Genomic DNA, 18,554 nt, shown 5'->3' on the forward strand with positions numbered 1-18,554 from the left:
CTGGTAAACATGGATGGTTGACCACCATGCACTGGTAAACATGGATGGTTGACCACCATGAACTGGTAAACATGGATGGTTGACCACCATGCACTGGTAAACATGGATGGTTGACCACCATGCACTGGTAAACATGGATGGTTGACCACCATGCACTGGTAAACATGGATGGTTGACCACCATGCACTAGTAAACATGGATGGTTGACCACCATGCACTGGTAAACATGGATGGTTGACCACCATGCACTGGTAAACATGGATGGTTGACCACCATGCACTGGTAAACATGGATGGTTGACCACCATGCACTAGTAAACATGGATGGTTGACCACCATGCACTGGTAAACATGGATGGTTGACCACCATGCACTGGTAAACATGGATGGTTGACCACCATGCACTGGTAAACATGGATGGTTGACCACCATGTACTGGTAAACATGGATGGTTGACCACCATGCACTGGTAAACATGGATGGTTGACCACCATGCACTGGTAAACATGGATGGTTGACCACCATGCACTAGTAAACATGGATGGTTGACCACCATGCACTGGTAAACATGGATGGTTGACCACCATGCACTGGTAAACATGGATGGTTGACCACCATGCACTGGTAAACATGGATGGTTGACCACCATGCACTGGTAAACATGGATGGTTGACCACCATGCACTGGTAAACATGGATGGTTGACCACCATGCACTGGTAAACATGGATGGTTGACCACCATGAACTAGTAAACATGGATGGTTGACCACCATGCACTGGTAAACATGGATGGTTGACCACCATGCACTGGTAAACATGGATGGTTGACCACCATGCACTGGTAAACATGGATGGTTGACCACCATGCACTAGTAAACATGGATGGTTGACCACCATGCACTGGTAAACATGGATGGTTGACCACCATGCACTGGTAAACATGGATGGTTGACCACCATGCACTGGTAAACATGGATGGTTGACCACCATGCACTAGTAAACATGGATGGTTGACCACCATGCACTGGTAAACATGGATGGTTGACCACCATGCACTGGTAAACATGGATGGTTGACCACCATGTACTGGTAAACATGGATGGTTGACCACCATGCACTGGTAAACATGGATGGTTGACCACCATGCACTGGTAAACATGGATGGTTGACCACCATGCACTAGTAAACATGGATGGTTGACCACCATGCACTGGTAAACATGGATGGTTGACCACCATGCACTGGTAAACATGGATGGTTGACCACCATGCACTGGTAAACATGGATGGTTGACCACCATGCACTAGTAAACATGGATGGTTGACCACCATGCACTGGTAAACATGGATGGTTGACCACCATGCACTGGTAAACATGGATGGTTGACCACCATGTACTGGTAAACATGGATGGTTGACCACCATGCACTGGTAAACATGGATGGTTGACCACCATGTACTGGTAAACATGGATGGTTGACCACCATGCACTGGTAAACATGGATGGTTGACCACCATGCACTAGTAAACATGGATGGTTGACCACCATGAACTAGTAAACATGGATGGTTGACCACCATGCACTGGTAAACATGGATGGTTGACCACCATGCACTAGTAAACATGGATGGTTGACCACCATGCACTGGTAAACATGGATGGTTGACCACCATGCACTGGTAAACATGGATGGTTGACCACCATGTACTGGTAAACATGGATGGTTGACCACCATGCACTGGTAAACATGGATGGTTGACCACCATGTACTGGTAAACATGGATGGTTGACCACCATGCACTGGTAAACATGGATGGTTGACCACCATGCACTAGTAAACATGGATGGTTGACCACCATGAACTAGTAAACATGGATGGTTGACAACCATGCACTGGTAAACATGGATGGTTGACCACCATGTACTGGTAAACATGGATGGTTGACCACCATGCACTGGTAAAGACACAAAGAGGAAGTTGAGTGGGATGTAGCTCAGAGAAAACTGCAAACAAATAGTCAACATTGTCGGAGAACTCGGGAAGAAGAGGAGCAGTTTTCTCGGGCTGTCACGGAAGGCTACACCGCCAATTCACTCACTAGAAATTGCATATTGAATTCCACATTTCTGATTTTGAAATGTGCGCAGGCTTCAATGTGAAACTACAAAAATATACAAATATGATCAATAATAATAATAATATCATCTTAGTAGAAATCAAGTCTAAAATCGGCGTCATCAAATTGAGGTATTTGGCGAGTCTCTCCCAAAGGTAAAGCTGGCACCTGCGATCAAATCCTTCCAGAACATTCCCTCTACCGCGGTCACATGATTGTCTGGACTGTGCTTCTAGATATCCTCAATCCCCCCCCCCCCCCCCCCCAGGCAGCTCCTTGTAACCAGGGGTGTCCAAAGTGTTCTACATACAAGACCACACCAGCAACTCTTTCCAGGGGGCGCCCAAAGGATGAGGGGGGAAAAATGTTCATATTAATACGAGGAGGGTGAGGACGAGGTACTAGTGTTGTACGGTACACCGGTACTAGTGTAGTATCGCGGTACTAATCAATCAAAAACTGTACTATACTCTGTTTGAAAAGTACCGGCATGTTGGGCAGCGCACACACACAGAGTACTTACAAGCAGACACAGTGTGTAGACAGAAAAGGGAGAATGGACGCATTTTGGTGTAAAAAGTCAAGATAAAGGTGAAGTTATAACACTGAAACACCCTCAGGAAGAGCTGCTTTAACACATGGCTAACTAGCTAGTTACCTTGTCTCCATGGCGACAAATAAAGTGAGTTTCTTACAAGTACCATTATCACTGGAGGACGAGGAATAGCTAAACATGCTTCACTACACACCGTAGGAGGATAGAATAGCTCAATGTAAACAAATGCCATGGGTGGATCTACACCTGACATCCACTGTAATGATACCAAGTACTGGAGTCGATACTACTATGATTACATCAATATTTTTTAGCATCACTTAATCTTTTTTCCTTTTCTTTAAATTCATATTATGTTTATAAAGTCAGTAAATACGTCCCTGGACACATGAGGACTTTGAATATGACCAATGTATGATCCTGTAACTACTTGGTATCACATCCATACCTAAATGTGTGGTATCATCCAAAACTAATGTCAAGTATCAAAGAAGAGAAGAATAAGTGATTATTACATTTGAACAGAAGTGTAGATAGAACATGTTCAAACAGAACATAAGCAGATATTAACAGTAAATGAACAAATTATCAATTTTTACAGTTTGTCCCTCATAATGTGTACAAAATAATGCCTAAAAGGAGGCGGTGCTGGGTTTTGGACACCCCCGGTGGAAACAGGAGAGCAGAACGTGTAAGGCAACTAAGGCGTGGAGTTGTGTCGACTCTTTCTCATCCATCAGGATCTTTTTTTACATCTTTTCTACCAACACTAAGTACTGTGCCGCACTTTCAGCCAAGGTGGCAGTAGAAACTACAGTAGGAACTATAGTAGAAACTACAGCAGGAACTACAGCAGGAACTATAGTAGAAACTACAGTAGAAATTACAGCAGGAACTATAGTAGAAACTACAGTAGAAACTACAGTAGGAACTATAGTAGAAACTACAGCAGGAACTATAGTAGAAACTACAGTAGAAACTACAGTAGGAACTATTGTAGAAACTACAGTAGGAACTATAGTAGAAACTACAGCAGGAACTATAGTACAAACTATAGTAGAAACTACAGTAGGAACTATAGTAGAAACTATAGGAGGAATTATAGTAGGAACTATAGTAGAAACTATAGTAGGAATTATAGTACAAACTAAAGTTGAAACTATAGTAGGAATTATAGTAGAAACTACAGTAGGAACTATAGTAGGAACTATAGTAGAAACTAAAGTTGAAACTATAGTAGGAACTATAGTAGAAACTACAGTAGAAACTATAGTAGAAACTAAAGTTGAAACTATAGTAGGAACTACAGTAGGAACTATAGTAGAAACTACAGTATAAATTATAGTAGAAACTAAAGTAGAAACTATAGTAGGAACTATAGTAGAAACTACAGTAGAAATTATAGTAGAAACTAAAGTTGAAACTACAGTAGAAACTATAGTTGAAACTATAGTAGGAACTATAGTAGAAACTATAGAAGGAACTATAGTAGAAACTAAAGTAGAAACTATAGTAGGAACTATAGTAGAAACTATAGTAGGAACTATAGTAGAAACTATAGTAGAAACTATAGTAGGAACTATAGTAGGAACTATAGTAGGAACTGCAGTAGAAACTATGGAAGGAACTATAGTAGAAACTAAAGTTGAAACTATAGTAGAAACTATAGTAGAAACTATAGAAGGAACTATAGTAGAAACTAAAGTTGAAACTATAGTAGAAACTATAGTAGAAACTACAGTAGGAACTATAGTAGGAACTATAGTAGGAACTATAGTAGAAACTACAGTAGGAACTATAGTAGGAACTATAGTAGGAACTATAGTAGAAACTAAAGTAGAAACTATAGTAAGAACTATAGTAGAAACTAAAGTAGAAACTAAAGTAGAAACTATAGTAGGAACTATAGTAGAAACTATAGTAGGAACTATAGTAGGAACTACAGTAGAAACTAAAGTTGAAACTATAGTAGGAACTATAGTAGAAACTATAGTAGGAACTATAGCAGAAACTATAGTAGGAACTATAGTAGAAACTATAGTAGAAACTATAGTAGGAACTACAGTAGAAACTATAGAAGGAACTACAGTAGAAACTAAAGTTGAAACTATAGTAGGAACTACAGTAGAAACTATAGAAGGAACTACAGTAGAAACTAAAGTTGAAACTATAGTAGGAACTATAGTAGGAAAAACTACAAGATGGGCAAGAATTCCTTTTGATTCCAAAAAGTGATGATAATGAAAGAACATTTAGTCACATGCTGGCAATGTCAACTTAGAACCTTCATGGTGGTTCTAACACATTCTAGCACAGAGGATGAAAACACTGCATTGTAACCACTAGAGGGCACTAGAGAACAATGCATTGTAACCACTAGAGGGCACTAGAGAACAATGCATTGTAACCACTAGAGGGCACTAGAGAACAATGCATTGTAACCACTAGGGGGCACTAGAGAACAATGCATTGTAACCACTAGAGGGCACTAGAGAACAATGCATTGTAACCACTAGGGGGCACTAGAGAACAATGCATTGTAACCACTAGGGGGCACTAGAGAACAATGCATTGTAACCACTAGAGGGCACTAGAGAACAATGCATTGTAACCACTAGGGGGCACTAGAGAACAATGCATTGTAACCACTAGAGGGCACTAGAGAACAATGCATTGTAACCACTAGAGGGCACTAGAGAACAATGCATTGTAACCACTAGAGGGCACTAGAGAACAATGCATTGTAACCACTAGAGGGCACTAGAGAACAATGCATTGTAACCACTAGAGGGCACTAGAGAACAATGCATTGTAACCACTAGGGGGCACTAGAGAACAATGCATTGTAACCACTAGGGGGCACTAGAGAACAATGCATTGTAACCACTAGAGAACAATGCATTGTAACCACTAGAGGGCACTAGAGAACAATGCATTGTAACCACTAGAGGGCACTAGAGAACAATGCATTGTAACCACTAGAGGGCACTAGAGAACAATGCATTGTAACCACTAGAGGGCACTAGAGAACAATGCATTGTAACCACTAGGGGGCACTAGAGAACAATGCATTGTAACCACTAGAGGGCACTAGAGAACAATGCATTGTAACCACTAGGGGGCACTAGAGAACAATGCATTGTAACCACTAGAGGGCACTAGAGAACAATGCATTGTAACCACTAGAGGGCACTAGAGAACAATGCATTGTAACCACTAGGGGGCACTAGAGAACAATGCATTGTAACCACTAGAGGGCACTATACTAATCCTGCATTATTGACAATCCTACTGACTTGCATGTATTGATCATGAATAGGGAAAGTATGTGTGATGACACAATTACTATCAATTGAAAGAAAATGCTGAGGACACTTTTTGAGAGCGACAACAGTGAGGCGACAACCAGCACATTAGCATTAGCAACTCCACATCACTGACATGAAACCAAAGTCACAGCAGAGACTTTCAATCAGTTCCTTCTCTTCCGTTTTCACTGTTTTTTAGAAGATTTTCTTGCACATATAGTACAGGCCGAAAGTTTGGACACACCCTCTCCTCATTCAATGTGTGTTCTTTATTTTCATGACTATTTACATTGTAGATTGTCACATCAAAACTAGGAATGAACACATGTGGAGTTATGTACTTGACAAAAAAATAACTGAACACATGTTTTATATTCGAGTGTCTTCAAAATAGCCACCATTTTCATGGTGAGGGTGAGTGCATAGCGCGCTAAATGGCTCAATGGTTGTTATTTCCTTGTTAAATACTGTAGATAAGTTGATCATTTTCGTGAGATGAGGGTGAGTGCATAGCGCGCTAAATGGCTCAATGGTTGTTATTTCCTTGTTAAATACTGTAGCTAAGTTGATCATTTTCGTGAGATGAGGGTGAGTGCATAATGGGCTAAATGGCTCAATGGTTGTTATTACCTTGTTAAATAGCTAAGTCGATCATTTTCGTGAGATGAGGGTGAGTGCATAATGCGCTAAATGGCTCAATGGTTGTTATTTCCTTGTTAAATACGGTAGCTAAGTCGATCATTTTCGTGAGATGAGGGTGAGTGCACAATGCGCTAAATGGCTCAATGGTTGTTATTTCCTTGTTAAATACGGTAGCTAAGTCGATCATTTTCGTGAGATGAGGGTGAGTGCACAATGCACTAAATGGCTCAATGGTTGTTATTTCCTTGTTAAATACTGTAGCTAAGTCGATCATTTTCGTGAGATGAGGGTGAGTGCATAACGGGCTAAATGGCTCAATGGTTGTTATTTCCTTGTTAAATACTGTAGCTAAGTTGATCATTTTCGTGAGATGAGGGTGAGTGCATAATGCGCTAAATGGCTCAATGGTTGCTATTTCCTTGTTAAATAGCTAAGTCGATAGTTTTCCTGGTAAATATTAAGAGAATACAACAAATCCTTTTCAACTTCTATTCAATTGAATAGACGGCAAAGACAAGATATTTACACAACGTGACTACTTTTGTAGTTTGTAAATAGTCATGAAAAAAAAAAGAACAGGCATTGAATGAGGAGAAGGTGAGTCCAAACTCTCGGACTGTACTGTAGGTCAATCGTCACTAGAAAAATAACCCATATGAGACATTTTGTAGCGAACTTGCCGTCAGAGAAGAGCTACGTCCGTCTGCTCTTTAGACCGAGGGCAGATCAGGAAGGTCGGTGCAAAGTGCTACTTTATGGTCTCGTCTTTGGAGATTAAAAATAGATCTTTTAAAAAGTACCACGACTTCACCCAACAGTTCAAATAACTTAATTATTGCAGTAGCCCACTTTTACTCACTGGCGTGGAATTCTCCCAAAACCGGATTTAGTTGCGGACGTCTGAGCAAACGGAGCTCTAATTGGACGGCCGTCCAGGTTGCCCACGGTCTAGTTGCCAAGAGAGAGGACTAGAGGGCCGTCTCCTCCACACTGTGAGCGGTCAGCTGACACAAGGGCCGACTCGCTCTGCTCTCCTCATCCTGGGCGCTGTCACTCTCCATTTCTTTGTCCTCCGTGACCGTGTCCTCTTTGCAGTACGCAGCTCCATTCTCACCCGTCTTGTCCCGCTCGTAAGGTGTGTTCACTTCTTTGGGCTGGTGGAGGAAGGAAGGAGAGAAAGACTTGAAAGGCAGTTTGCCACTTTAATGGCAAAGGTTCTCCAAAGGGATTTGTTGTTGTTGTTGTTGTTATTTCCTTGTTAAATAGCTAAGTTGATCGTTTTCATGATGTGGGTGAGTGCATAGTGCGCTAAATGGCTCCATCCATCCATCCATCCATCTTCTACCACTTATCCCTTTCGGGGTCGCGGGAATGATCGCTATTTAACAAGGAAATACTCATTGAGCCATTTAGCGCGCTATGCACTCACCCACATCATGAAAACAATTGACTTAGCTATTTAACAAGGAAATAACAAAGTCGATCGTTTTCATGATGAGGGTGAGTGCATAGCACGCTAGATGGCTCAATGATTGTTATTTCCTTGTTAAATAGCTAAGTCGATGAGTTTCATGGTGGTGAGTGCGTAGTGCGCTAAATGGCTCAATAATTAGTATTTCCTTGTTCAATAGCTAAGTCGATCGTTTTCATGGTGTGGGTGAGTGCACAGTGCGCTAAATGGCTCAATAAATATTTCCTTGTTAAATAGCTAAGTCGATCGTTTTCATGGTGAGGGTAAGTGTATATTGGACTAAATGGCTCAATAAATATTTCCTTGTTAAATAGCTAAGTCGATCGTTTTCATGGTGAGGGTAAGCGTATATTGGACTAAATGGCTCAATGATTACTTCCTTGTTAAATAGCTAAGTCGATCGTTTTCATGATGAGGGTGAGTGCATATTGCACTAAATGGCTCAATGATTGTTATTTCCTTGTTAAATAGCTAAATAGATCGTTTTCATGATGTGGGTGAGTGCATAGCGCGCTAAATGGCTCCATCTATCCATCTTCTACCACTTATCCCTTTCGGGGTCGCGGGAATGATCGCTATTTAACAAGGAAATACTCATTGAGCCATTTAGCGTGCTATGCACTCACCCACATCATGAAAACAATTGACTTAGCTATTTAACAAGGAAATAACAAAGTCAATCGTTTTCATGATGAGGGTGAGTGCATAGCACGCTAAATGGCTCAATGATTGTTATTTCCTTGTCAAATAGCTAAGTCGATCGTTTTCATGATGAGGTTAAGTGCATAGTGCGCTAAATGGCTCAATAAATATTTCCTTGTTAAATAGCTAAGTCGATCGTTTTCATGGTGACGGTGGGCTAAATGGCTCAATGATTATTTCCTTGTTAATAGCTAAGTTGATCGTTTTCATGATGAGGGTGAGTGCATATTGCACTAAATGGCTCAATGATTGTTATTTCCTTGTTAAATAGCTCAGTCGATCGTTTTCATGACGGTGAGTGCGTAGTGCGCTAAATGGCTCAATGATTGTTATTTCCTTGTTGAATAGCTAAGTCGATCGTTTTCATGATGAGGGTGAGTGCATAGCACGCTAAATGGCTCAATGATTGTTATTTCCTTGTTGAATAGCTAAGTCGATCGTTTTCATGATGAGGGTGAGTGCATAGCACGCTAAATGGCTCAATGATTGTTATTTCCTTGTCAAATAGCTAAGTCGATCGTTTTCATGGTGAGGGTGAGTGCACAGTGCGCTAAATGGCTCAATAAATATTTCCTTGTTAAATAGCCAAGTCGTCGTTTTCATGATGAGGGTGAGTGCATATTGCGCTAAATGGCTCAATGATTGTGTGAGTGAATTTCAACAATTTCATTGGTCCACTTTCCCACTCTCCTGCAGTCCTACAGAGCGGGTGCATTAAAGGCACGGTGGGAAAGAAACTTACCTTTTGTGCCAGCGGGGTGACGCAGCACAGCTTCTCTTTGTATCGCTCAGACAGGAAGAAAAGCAGATTCCCCAAAACCGGATAAACCGTTCCTGGGGTGAGCTGCTTCTCCTTCATCGGTCCTGTGTGAAGGACAGTTTAGAAGAAATAAAAAGGTCAAAAACAAGAAGTAAGTGTTAAGCCTTAAAGGGGTCATATAATGATTTCCCACCTCAAAATCTTGCATAAATGTTGTTTTATCGACCATTTTTAAGCTGCTTTGGGCCCGTCTCTTCAAAATGTTTACGTGGTGAAGCCCTCCTCCAGGCCACGCCCCCTTCAACCGCGTCTCCACCCCCTCAGCCACGGTGTGGTTTTTACCGCTTCCGTATGGAGACTACTTACAGATCTAAGCTAGAGCTACACCGTACGCTACTTTATTTATTAGCTACTTCTAAACCACTAATCCTGGTCTCCATGGCGACAAATAAAGCAAGTTTCTTACAAGTATCATTATCACTGGAGGACGAGGAATATCTAAACATGCTTCACTACACACCGTAGGAGGATACAATAGCTCACCGCCGTCACAATGTAAACAAACGCCACGGGTGGATCTACACCTGACATCCACTGTAATGATACCAAGTACAGGAGCGTTGATACATACTACTATGACTACATCGATATTTTTTAGCATCACTTAAACTTTTTTCCTTTTTTTTAAAATGTATATTATGTTTATAAAGTCAGTAAATATGTGAGGACTTTGAATATGACCAATGTATGATCCTGTAACTACTTGGTATCAGATCCATACCTAAATGTGTGGTATCATCCAAAACTAATGTCAAGTATCAAAGAAGAGAAGAATAAGTGATTATTACATTTGAACAGAAGTGTAGATAGAACATGTTCAAACAGAAAGTAAGCGGATATTAACAGTAAATGAACAAGTAGATTAATAATCCATTTTTTACAGTTTGTCCCTCATAATGTGTACAAAATAATAGGTGTATAAATGACACAATATGTTACTGCAGACTAATTAGGAGTCTTTGTTTGTTTACTTACTACTAAAAGACAAGTTGTCTATAGGGATGTCCGATAATGGCTTTTTGCCGATATCCGATATTCCGATATTGTCCAACTCTTTAATTACCGATACCGATATCAACCGATACCGATATAAACCGATATATACAGTCGTGGAATTAACACATTATTATGCCTAATTTGGACAACCAGGTATGGTGAAGATAAGGTCCTTTTTAAAAAAATGAATCAAATAAAATAAGATAAATTAAAGCTGCAAGCAGCGTTGGTCGGGTCCGCCTTTTGGCAGGTGCTAGTCCTAGGTGTCCCAATACTTTTGTCCAGTGGTAGTCCTGGGTGAGACCTACATAGAGGTTTTTGTTTCGTGTCTCTACGATATTCGTACTGGGAGTTAGAGGAAGTTGTGTCTGTGTCTTTTTCCTAGGTGCCGCGGCACAGTGGTTGTTTTCTTTGACGGCGCGTAAAATCACAGCAGCGGAGCAACTTTAGTGCTGCGGGTCTTTGAAGGCTCGTAAAATCTAAACGGTAGCACGAATCAAAACTCTTTCGTCAACTTTTAATCAGAAGGGTTCAATCTCTCTCCTGTAGCAGTTTGAAGCCGAAACGACAAACGCGCTCAGAGGAGATAACGTTTGATGTTTGGTGACCGGTTGTAACAAAAATTTAGTTTTGAAGGAGGAATAGCAAACTTCCTGTTGATTTTTGCTGAAGGATGTCAATCTATGAAATGTAGGTCTAGGCGAGACCTACGTAGAGGTATTTGTTTCATGTCTCTAAGACAAGCAGTTTTGTCTGAGTTTTCCTCTGGGGAGCAGTTTTGTCTCTGTTTTATTCAAAAATTATGTAGAGCACAATTTTGAGTTTTGGGGTTCGGGTTTTTTTTAGATCGCAATTTCCACCAGTCCTGATGTGTGTGAGAAGTTTGGTGAGTTTTGAAGTATTTTAAGGGGGTCAAATTACAGCTCAAAAAGCAAAAATGAGTGTTTTTAGTCATTTTTAGTCTTGAACAGGGAATTGCCAACTTCCTGTTAATTTTTGCCCGAAGAAAAGTCTAAAAAAGACCTACATAGAGCTTTTTGTTTCATGTTTCTACGACATTCGTACTGGGAGTTAGAGGCAGTTTTCTTCCTAGGGGGCGATAGAGAGCAATTGTGATTTTTGGGGTTTGGCTTTTTTACCAAAGAGTTTTGTTCGCGTTTTTTTATGTGTGCGAAAAATTTGGTGAGTTTTGAAGCATGTTAAGGGGGGCAAAGTAGTCCGCAAAGCTGCGGAATAATAATAATAAAGAATAATAAAACCTTACAATAACAATAGGTTCCTTTGTACTGGTTACAGGGTGGACCCTAATAAATTAAAAACATTTTCTTGAATAAAAAAGAAAGTAAAACAATATAAAAACAGTTACATAGAAACTAGTAATGAATGAAAATGAGTAAAATGAAGTGTTAAAGGTTAGTACTATTAGTGGAGCAGCAGCACGCACAATCATGTGTGCTTACGGACTGTATCCCTTGCAGACTGTATTGATATATATTGATATATAATGTAGGAAGCAGAATATTAATAACAGAAAGAAACAACCCTTTTGTGTGAATGAGTGTAAATGGGGGAGGGAGGTTTTTTGGGTTGGTGCACTAATTGTAAGTGTATATTGTGTTTTTTATGTGGATTTAATTAAAAAAAAAAAAAAAAAAAAACGATACTGATAATAAAAAAAACGATACCGATAATTTCCGATATTACATTTTTACGCATTTATCGGCCGATAATATCGGCAGACCGATATTATCGGACATCTCTAGTTGTCTAGTATGTTCACTATTTTATTTAAGGACTAAATGACAATAATAGAATAGAATAGAATGGACTTTATTGTCATTATATTTGCATATAACGAGATTAAGGACTCCAACTTAGTGGAAACAAATATGGGATAAAAATAAATGACACAAGAAGTAATAAAGATTAAAAAAAATAAGAATTTAAATAAACAGACTACTATCTAATAAAAATAATAAGCAATCCTGTATAATATACAAAATACTGTGCAATATACAGAACAAGAAAAGAATACCGGAGTAATAACAATCAGTGTCGGATGTATTGCACTGGAAGGGTAATATTGCACAGTCGGGTATTAGGGCAGGATATTGTATAAGGGTGAATTATTTATTATAAGTTTGAGTTCAATAAACATATGTTTCATGTACACTAACATTTTTGGTTCCAATAAAGACAATAATGAACATTTTTTGTGGTCCCCTTTATTTAGATAATAAATGTTGGTACCGGTACCAACATTTTGGTATGGGGACAACCCTACATAGGCTGAAATTAGGGATGTCCGATAAATGCTTTAAAATGTTATATCGGAAATAGAGATGTCCGATAATATCGGTCTGCCGATATTATCGGCCGATAAATGCATTAAAATGTAATATCGGAAATTATCGGTATCGGTTTTTTTATTATCAGTATCGTTTTTTTGGTTTTAAAAAAAAATTAAATCCACATAAAAAACACAAGATAAGCGCACTGCTGTGAAAAGGACACTTAAGGTTCAGTTTCGACAATGAGGTTCTCAGGTCCTGGGACGATGGCCCTGTAGGTGGTTCCCAGGTTTAACCCACCTGGCATTGTTGTATGTTGTTGTGTCTGCGAGTACGTGTGTGAGTCTGTTGTGTTTTCTATATGTATGTGTTTTTATGGGTTTGTTTATCTCCTCATTCCTTCCTCTCACGCTTCTGTTTCATCCCCCCCTCTTACCAGTACTCTCTGCAGTTCCCAGTTATCATGCATCAGCCCCCCTCCTGACCCGCGTGTATACATCAGCCCGTTCTGCTCTCCTAGTCGGACATGGTGAGGTATGACAAGTGCCAGTAATACACTTAGATTTGTTTCATGGAATGTGAGGGGAGTGGGGAGCGCCACTAAAATAGGGAGGGTCTTGACCCATTTGCAACACCTGAAAGGAGATATATTTTTCATTCAGGAGACCCACCTTCGCAACAGAGAGATTTCACGACTTAAAAGAGGCTGGATCAGCCATATTTTCCATTCAAAATTCAACAAAAGGGCCAGGGGCACAGCTATCCTTATTCGTAAAAATATTTCGTTCGAACTCAATCAAATTGTAGCAGACCCGGCTGGTCGTTATATTATTGCAAGCTGCAAGGCACCCCAGTCATACTCGCTAGCGTTTATGGACCCAACTGGGATGACAGTTCTTATGTGACTAAATTGTTTACATCATTTCCGAACATTGGAAACCATTTTATCATTATGGGCGGGGACTTTAACCTGGTGCAGGATCCTGTACTGGATCGATCATCTAACAAACTGGCTCCCTTATCTAATTCAGCTAAAACACTGAATACTTTCGCTAAACAGTTAGGTCTTACAGACCCGTGGAGACATGCCTCCCCTACAATTAAACAATGTTCCTATTTCTCCCATGTACATCACACTTACACTCGGATAGACTTCTTTCTCCTCGACAATAGACTACTTTCCAAAACCAAAACATGTAATTACCATAGTATTGTAATCTGGGATCATGCCCCCACCTCAGTAGACATCAATATGGACACTCAACCTAGACCCCTTAAACAATGGCGATTCAACTCAGCCTTATTAGCAGAAGACCGTTATAAGAATTTCCTACAAGATCAAATTAAGTGTTTTTTCGAACTGAACGACTCACCAGAAATCGGAAGAGGTATACTGTGGGAGGCATCTAAAGCCTATATTAGAGGTCAACTTATATCTTTTGTTTCAAACCTAAATAAGACAGAGACCATTCAAATCACTGAGCTGCTCCGCAAGATTAAGGATCTTGACGATAAGTACGCTTCAAACCCAGACCCGACACTATATAAAGAACGCCTTCGCCTACAAACTGACTTTGACCTTATGTCTGTCAATAGAGCGAAATTACAACTGCTCAAATCCAGACAACGATTTTTTGAATCTGGGGAAAAAGCTGGCAGGCTCTTAGCCCACCGGGTCAGGGAGGAAGCATCTTCGAGACTAATCACGTCTATTCGCTCTAACACAGGAGAACTACATACTGATCCAGCTAAGATTAATGAAACATTTGCTGCATTTTATACAACATTATATACCTCAGACTGCCCCCCTTCCTCAGATGAACTGTTTAGCGATACAACATTCCCCCAGATAGAATGTGGGGCTGCGAGGGGCCTGGGCCAGCCCATTAGTGTCATTGAGATTACGGAAGCCATCAAATCATTACAGAGCAATAAATCACCCGGCCCGGATGGCTTTAGTGCAGAATATTACAAAACTTCTCCAGTGTTCTTGCTCCGGCTGTAAGAGACATGTATAATGAAGCTTTTCTGCAGCATCGCCTCCCAGAAACCTTATCGAGGGCCACCATTTCTCTCATCCTAAAAAAAGAAAAAGACCCCCTGCTTTGCAGCAGCTATAGACCAATTTCGCTCTTAAATGTAGATCTAAAAATTCTATCCAAGGTTCTCGCTCTCCGGCTCCAAGGGGTGATGCCTTCCATCATCTCGTTGGATCAAACAGGTTTTATGCTAGGCCGGCAATCCTCACACAACACTCGGCGCCTCCTAAACATTATCCATTCGCCAAACCCCTCGACCCCGGAGGTGGTAGTATCCCTCGATGCGGAGAAAGCCTTTGACAGGGTTGAATGGGAGTATCTATTTGAAGTGATGGGTCGGTTTGGTTTTAATGAGGATTTCATTCTCTGGGTTAAACTTTTGTACTCGTCCCCGGTAGCTTCGGTATGTACAAATAATACACTATCTGCCCCAATGTTTCTTAAAAGAGGCACTAGACAAGGTTGCCCGTTGTCTCCATTACTGTTTGCTATTGCGATAGAACCCCTTGCTCTTTGGCTGCGCGCGGAGGCAGGCTTTAAAGGTATCACCCGGTCGGACACGCTGCACAAAGTCTCGCTTTATGCGGATGACCTGCTCTTGTACATCTCGGACCCTGCTAGCTCGCTCCCGGTAATATTTGACATTCTGGAGCGGTTTGGCACACACTCGGGCTACAAACTTAACTACCAAAAAAGTGAGCTGTTTCCGATTAATTCCTTAGCTAAACAGTTACCACGATCTTTAGCGGCATTCAAATGGGCACATGACGGGATTCATTACTTGGGAATCCTTATTACTCCGGCTATGTCTGATATGCTCCGGGCAAATTTTTTACCTCTAATTGAAAAGATGGACAAGAACTTTGCCCGCTGGTCTGTTTTACCACTTTCTCTCGCCGGCCGGATCAATCTGATCAAGATGATCACTCTGCCTAAATTCCTCTACCTTTTTCAACATATCCCCATATTTATTACTAAATCATTTTTCGATAAATTAGACAAATCAATATCCAAATTTTTATGGGGGGCCGGATCGGCCCGAATCCGCAAGTCGGTCCTACAATCCCCCAAATCTGAAGGAGGGCTTGCACTCCCCAATTTTAGACAATACTATTGGGCGGCTAACGTACAGAAACTCCTATACTGGATGGATGGAGGCTCTCAGACCCTCCCGGCCTGGGTATCCCTCGAAACGGCGATCCCACACTCCTCATTGCACTCTTGCTTATGCTCATCACTCCCTTTCCCATTTAAAATTGAAGGCGCAAACACCATTGTATTGATCTCCATTAAAATATGGAACCAGCTACGTAAACACTTGGGTTTTCAGGGCCCATCTATATTGACCCCGCTACTTAAAAACCAATTATTTAAACCTTCCCGTACGGACCCCGCATTCATGACTTGGCACGATCATGGCATCACCACTGTGAAAGACCTCTATGCAGACGGAGTGTTCTCATCCTTCACTGAACTCTCTTCCAAATACCATTTGCCGAACTCCCACCTTTTTTGTTTTTTTCAGGCGAGGGACTTCGTAAAGAAACAGTTCCCACACTTTCCGAATCGTCCTCCGGAAACTCTTATAGATACATTGTTATCTTTGAGCCCTAATCATAAAAAATGTATCTCTGTGTTATATACCTCTTTAAGTTCAGTTGCTCCAAACTGTCTATCAGTGATAAGAGCCTCGTGGGAGAGCCATCTTAATACCAACATATCCGACCAACACTGGGACTCTGCCCTGAAACTGCTTCACTCCTCCTCAATATGTGCCCGCCATAGTCTCATCCAATGCAAAGTAATCCATACAATTCATTACACTAACTCAAAACTATCCAAAATCTACCCCACTGTTAGCAATACCTGCAAACAATCTCCGGCCGACCATGTCCATATGTTCTGGTCCTGCTCTAAACTATGTTCCTTTTGGGAGGATATTTTTGACACGATCGGGAAAGCATACGGTCAAAACTTTCCCCCCAACCCATTATCAGCCATTTTTGGCGTATGCCCCGATAACATGTGCCCGGTATCATTAAAAGGCGCTGTTGCTTTTACGACCTTGCTGGCCAGGCGATTGATTTTGTTTAATTGGAAGCTGGCTCGCCCTCCATCACACGGCCGATGGATTAGAGAGGTTCTCTACAATCTAAAACTAGAAAAACTTAGGTTTTCGCTAAAAGGCTCAGCTCAAGCGTTTGAAAGCTCATGGAGTCCTTTCTTGCTGTATGTCAACTCTCTTGATTTATCCCCAGACGCAGATGAGGAATAATCTCCCTTTTATTTATTATTATTATTTTAATTTTATTTAATTGTATTTTATTTTTATTTTATTTTCTCCCTTTCTCTCCTTTCAGCCTGTTTGTCTGTCTCTGGCCTCGTATGTGTGTATGTGAGGATGTCTGTCTTTGTCGTCTTACTTGTTATATGATTGTGCCATATGTCCCTTGTTGGTGTGACCTGAGTGGGGTGGGAGGGTGGGTGGGGATTTGGGTTTTAAGGGAAAGGGTGTGAAGAATTTTCTGACTTTAAAATTGTACTGTTTCGACTTGCACTTTTTTCTGTATTTGAAAATGCCAATAAAAAAAGTTGGATTAAAAAACACAAGATACACTTACAATTAGTGCACCAACCCAAAAAACCTCCCTCCCCCATTTACACTCATTCACACAAAGGGTTGTTTCTTTCTGTTATTAATATTCTGCTTCCTACATTATATATCAATATATATCAATACAGTCTGCAAGGGATACAGTCTGTAAGCACACATGATTGTGCGTGCTGCTGCTCCACTAATAGTACTAACCTTTAACACTTCATTTTACTCATTTTCATTAATTACTAGTTTCTATGTAACTGTTTTTATATTGTTTTACTTTCTTTTTTATTCAAGAAAATGTTTTTAATTTAGTTATCTTATTTTTTTTATTTTTTTTTAAAAGTACCTTATCTTCACCATACCTGGTTGTCCAAATTAGGCATAATAATGTGTTAATTCCACGACTGTATATATCAGTTGATATCGGTATCGGTTGATATCGGTATCTGTAATTAAAGAGTTGGACAATATCGGCATATCGGATATCGGCAAAAAGCCATTATCGGACATCCCTAGTATCGGTAATTAAGAGTTGGACGATATCGGAATATCGGCAAAAAAGCCATTATCGGACATCCCTAGTATCGGTAATTAAGAGTTGGACGATATCGGAATATCGGCAAAAAAGCCATTATCGGACATCCCTAGTATCGGTAATTAAGAGTTGGACGATATCGGAATATCGGCAAAAAAGCCATTATCGGACATCCCTAGTATCGGTAATTAAGAGTTGGACGATATCGTAATATCGGCAAAAAAGCCATTATCGGACATCCCTAGTATCTGTAATTAAGAGTTGGACGATATTGTAATATCGGCAAAAAAGCCATTATCGGACATCCCTAGTATCGGTAATTAAGAGTTGGACAATATCGGAATATCGGCAAAAAAGCCATTATCAGACATCCCTAGTATCGGTAATTAAAAGTTGGACAATATCGGAATATCGGCAAAAAAGCCATTATCGGACATCCCTAGTATCGGTAATTAAAAGTTGGACAATATCGGAATA

General features: G+C 40.5%; 1 protein-coding gene across 1 annotated transcript in view; it reads right to left on the bottom strand.

Moving 5' to 3' along the window:
* Positions 1-6,981: 6,981 nt before the first annotated feature.
* Positions 6,982-18,554, bottom strand: part of slc5a6a (solute carrier family 5 member 6a) — a 62,674-nt gene continuing 51,101 nt past the window's right edge. The window contains exons 16-17 of the mRNA XM_062043272.1: positions 9,537-9,658; positions 6,982-7,775 (exon numbers count right to left, since the gene is read on the bottom strand). Of these exons, the coding sequence (XP_061899256.1) occupies positions 7,590-7,775; positions 9,537-9,658 (308 nt within the window). The 3' untranslated portion in view covers positions 6,982-7,589. The remainder of the gene's footprint in view (positions 7,776-9,536; positions 9,659-18,554) is intronic.

This window comes from Entelurus aequoreus, linkage group LG03, assembly GCF_033978785.1.
Source record: "Entelurus aequoreus isolate RoL-2023_Sb linkage group LG03, RoL_Eaeq_v1.1, whole genome shotgun sequence".
In the NCBI taxonomy this organism is placed as follows: Eukaryota; Metazoa; Chordata; class Actinopteri; order Syngnathiformes; family Syngnathidae; genus Entelurus; species Entelurus aequoreus.